Genomic DNA, 4,571 nt, shown 5'->3' on the forward strand with positions numbered 1-4,571 from the left:
CTTGAGCTCTGCCCTAGGCTTGGGCTTCCTAGCCCAGCCCTTAACAGGTAAGTTCTTTTAGGGTATGCAGCGAAGGGGGTAATGTCACTGACAGCCGTCAAGACGTTCTTGGGGCAACTCCCATGACTATGGTAGAGTTGGTACTTAGTGCTCGCCATGGTTTCTGGCATGCACTCCCCTCAGCATGGTGGCGTGGGTATACCGTTCCCCATAGCAACCCCTAGAGGACTCGGTTCGAAGTTCCCTTGAAAGGGAACGTCTCAGGTTATGTATGTAACCATGGTTCCCTGAGTAGGGAACGAGACACTGCATCCTCTAGGTGTCGCACCGGTAGTGACGTCATGGCTGTCGCCGGCCAACGTGTTGTTGGTGTTTTTTCAATGTATGCTTCAGACACGGGTCATGACGAGGCATCCCCCATAGTGACCCCTAGAGGACGCAGTGTCTCGTTCTCTACACAGGGAACCATGGTTACATATGTAACCTGAGACATTCCTGCAAGCTATTCTGAATCACTGAAACAAACTCCAAAAAGCAAACATTTTCCTCAAATTGTCACACCTGTTCGTTCTTCAAATTTGCTTTTAGTATTCTTATTATTGAAGTTCATACATTTATTTATTTGCTAAATCTCTGTAAGAATAGTTGACTTGTGTGGCAGCAATTGCATGCTGAAGAAAGTGAGCAAGATAATTGAAGTTGTGAAATCTGAGAGATGTTCAGACCATGTTGTGTTCTTCACTGGAGTTTGGTTCGATGTGGGACTTTGCATTTCCACAGTATTTCCCCATGTATCTATGCAAGAAGTGATTAGGTGTTATTTGTTTGGTTCTGATTCTATGGTTACTTGTATCCAGCACTCAGTTTCTTTGTAAATAGAGCAAACTCTAATAAACACAAAAGAGCTTTTATCACAACATGGTCATGTTAGGCTTATCTCAGGTGGAGAAAGTGGCCAATCAGCACTACTACACAAAACTGTGTAACATATATTACAATAAATACAACTAGTGAGTAGGTTTCCTGTGCTACTGCTCCCGTGAGGATGCTGAAAACAGACCCATGTTCTTCACTATGGGTCAAACCTGTGCTGATAGAAAATGCTGGGTAAATGTTCATGTTACCGTAAGTGGAGCATCTCACAAGAGAGATTTCCATAAGGTTTTTATAGAATTTCTGCAACTGATGTAATCAAGTGTTATTCTCAAATCTTATTTGAGAATATCAGTAAACAATGAACTGATAGAAGTTAGAAGATAGAAGTCTTAAAAAAGAGAAAGACAAGTAACTTGACAGGTTAATGACAGACTAATATTGTAATATTAGTGCAGTGTTCTACATTGTAATTGATTTATTTTGCTTAGTGGAAGCTTTAAAGGTAATTATCTCATCGATATTTTATGTTCATGCTTTAATTTAAAAATCTAAAAGAAAAGCTTGTATCACAAATTATTCACTGTACAAAAACACCGCAGTTAACTATTGTTTTTACCAATAGATGCAACAAATGTGTGCAACAAACATGCATAATCTTAACTAACAAAGTACTATGGTATATTTGTTAATATCACTGGTACTTTGAAATAGTCCATGTTATTAATGTACCATGGATTAATGTACTATGGTATTTGGTATATGGTAAGTACTTCAAAGAATACCATGGTACATGACACAAAAAAACACGGTAGTACTACAGTACTTTGTTAGTGTTGGTATTGCACATTGAGAGAGATCCCATATGAACAGTTTTTTACAGTATTGAAGTGTTACAGTACTAACTATCTTTAGGAACTTTTATTTTGGCTTTAAAGACAAACACATTTTTCATACAGTACATTTTTGGATTATGCATTTAAAATCCAACCAACTTTAAAGGAGCATGACACTTAAAATGTTTTTTGTTGTTGTTGATGCAAATTTGCTTCCTTCATCCATGCATGTATAATAAAATGGTCAGAAAATAGTTTTACAAACAAAATAACATTTATTTCCAGTATGCAGAGGGTACAGGGAACAGTGTTTAGTGTCGTTCATCAACACCAGCAGCTGACGTTTCCTAAAGACGATTGACCACAGTCATCCCAGACGACGGCAGCTCCTGATCCAGCAGGCGGAAGAGCATGGCACATTTGTTGCGTTGAGAGATGTTGCCGAGACTGTGATGCAAGCGTGCCTGTAGGTAGTGTATGTCTCTCATACGCTCTTTACAGTCAAGCTGAGAGAAATACACAGCTGCCTCATCCAAAGTGTGCACGGCTAATTCCACAGCTGCAGGAAAGAAAAAACATCACATAAACATGAATTATGATGTGAATACAGAGAGATGGGTGACAAACATGACTCAGGCAGTACCAGTCAGTCTGTGTTCCTGTGCAGCAGCTCCTGCTAAAGCCATGTGACAGCGAGCGGCCAGCAGCAGAGCTCTGCCCTTGTCTATCAGAGACCCGTGAGCCAAAACCGACTCCAACACGTCCTGCACCAGCACAAGAGCCTGCTCAGGGATCCCCAACATCAGCTGTGAAGAGAGATGATCAATATCAGACACTCCTAGTGGACAATTACACTATTTTTTTCATCTTCCTAGAAACAACAAACACAGGTGTAGTTAAAAATCAAGGATCTGGGAGACGTTTTGTTTTGTGTTGTGAGCATTTGCATTATCAGGAGTCTCATGTGCTGGTGTATGTGGGTGTACCTGTGTAAATGCCAGGTGTAACAGCGTCTCTGAGGTCAAGCTCTGCAGGTTGTGTTGGCGTGACAGAGCAAGAGCCTGTAAGAGTAATGGCACAGCTGTCGCAAAACCAGTCGCAGAGTCCCAGTGAAGTTCTGCAGAGGCCAGCATCATCCTGCACACAACACACTGAAGAGTTCAATCCAGACTAGAATAAGTGCATGTTCAACAAGATTTTATATATATATCAGCAAATTTTTAAATGACAGATTTTTTGTTGTAATTATAACTATGGCCAGCAATAACTGGAGTGAAAAGTCATATCTAATATGATCCCAGAGCTTTCATAAACACACACCTGATAATCATCTCTGTGTTCTTGCTCTTCTCACACCGCTGCTGCAGCTGCTTAAGAATCTTAGAGGCTTTAGTCGTTTGATTCAGAGCTTTCAGCAACTGCGCTTTCCTGAACAGACAAACACATTAGCAATCACTTGTACATGTTAGCCTACTAAAAGAGTATTCATTTACTTATTTTAGTCATTTATTAGATGCTTTTATCCAAAGCGACTTACAAATGAGGACATAGTAATAATATAATAGTATAAATCGGCAGTTATCTACCTGTACAATCCCTCAGTGCTGTTTAAGGCAGAGATAGCTGTGACATGGGGGTCAGCCAAGTGGTATTTCCCATCATTCATAGCCTTCTCAAACTGAATCTTCAGATCACACAGCATCCAGAGCTGTTAAAAAGAGAGAGAGAGAGCGAGAGAAACATATACTTACTTGGAGCTGCTGCTGCTGATCTGTGCTTGATCATGCCTGTATTTTGTTTGACAGGCTTACTTTGGCATGTTGGGTATGAGGAGGAAACTGCTGCTTTAAGTGTTTCATGATGTCACTCACAACAGCATAAAGGCCCTGAGAATGGAAAAAAAAAAACAGACTGGAAAACATCTAGCATTCAACACACAATACATGAAATCAAGTTATGCACCAAGAAGCATTTGCATTAGGGCTGGGCGACATGGCCAAAATATTATCACGATAATGTTTTTTCATATCAGTCGATATCGATAATTATCACGATACATGTCAGATTTTAAAGTTTAAAGGCAGATTTTTGCTCTAATGTGAAAGTTGTAAAAACCAGACAGTTAATTGTGGTTTTAAACTATTCTTTATGGTCAGAACACGACAAACACTTCACGTTTTTGAATTCTTTACACTTTTCCAGTCATTTTTCCTTAACAAAATAAATATCTTAATAGAAAAAAATAATTTCTTAGTTATGCACGTTCTAATGAGTAATATTGTTTAAAATCAAGAAACAGGTTTGTGTTGCCTGATAATATTAATGATAATATAAAAATGTTTGTGTCTTAGAAATACACATTTAATAGTAGCTTAAGTTAGATGCAGATGTAGATTTATGTTCATTACCAAAATCGGTAATATCTGTAAGTATTGTAGCAACCTCATTTATATATGGTGAAATGTAATTATTCTGGTTGTTTGAGTTTTTTTTTTTTTAATTAACCACTGGTCTTCCATAGTAGCATACATTTAGATCACGACTATCACAGTTAAAACCACAAATATAGCACCTCAGTACCATGGTAAAAATGTAATATGGTTTTTAGGTATTTGTATGAAAAACAGTAGCTAGAATTTTTTAGAAAAAAAAAACAGCACAAATAAATTAATGTTCACCTTGTATTTGTATTTAGCCTTCATACAAACAAGAAATGTGAAATCACTGTCAAATAAACATCTCAGACTCACTTTATTAATTATTAATATCTTTAACTTCAAACTATAACATACACTACCAGTCAAAAGTTTTTGAACAGTAAGATTTTTAATGTTTTTAAAGAAGTCTCTTCTGCTCACCAAG

At 38.0% G+C, this 4,571-nt stretch overlaps 1 protein-coding gene across 3 annotated transcripts in view; it reads right to left on the reverse strand.

The window, feature by feature from the left end:
* LOC107687977 (anaphase-promoting complex subunit 5-like) overlaps window positions 1-4,571 on the reverse strand; it is a 15,939-nt gene that overhangs the window by 4,915 nt on the left and 6,453 nt on the right. For 2 of the 3 annotated variants that reach the window (XM_016485497.1, XM_016485496.1), the window contains 6 exons: window positions 3,521-3,595; window positions 3,296-3,417; window positions 3,030-3,137; window positions 2,696-2,846; window positions 2,353-2,515; window positions 1,965-2,268 (listed from right to left, as the gene is read on the reverse strand). The exons of the other annotated variant lie outside the window; for it this stretch is intronic. In XM_016485497.1, the coding sequence (XP_016340983.1) occupies window positions 2,057-2,268; window positions 2,353-2,515; window positions 2,696-2,846; window positions 3,030-3,137; window positions 3,296-3,417; window positions 3,521-3,595 (831 nt within the window). In that variant the 3' untranslated portion in view covers window positions 1,965-2,056. Of the gene's footprint in view, window positions 1-1,964; window positions 2,269-2,352; window positions 2,516-2,695; window positions 2,847-3,029; window positions 3,138-3,295; window positions 3,418-3,520; window positions 3,596-4,571 lie in introns of those variants that run through there. 3 annotated transcript variants of the gene reach the window in all.

Source organism: Sinocyclocheilus anshuiensis, unplaced genomic scaffold (genome assembly GCF_001515605.1).
Source record: "Sinocyclocheilus anshuiensis isolate Anshui unplaced genomic scaffold, SAMN03320099.WGS_v1.1 scaffold213, whole genome shotgun sequence".
Taxonomy (NCBI): Eukaryota; Metazoa; Chordata; class Actinopteri; order Cypriniformes; family Cyprinidae; genus Sinocyclocheilus; species Sinocyclocheilus anshuiensis.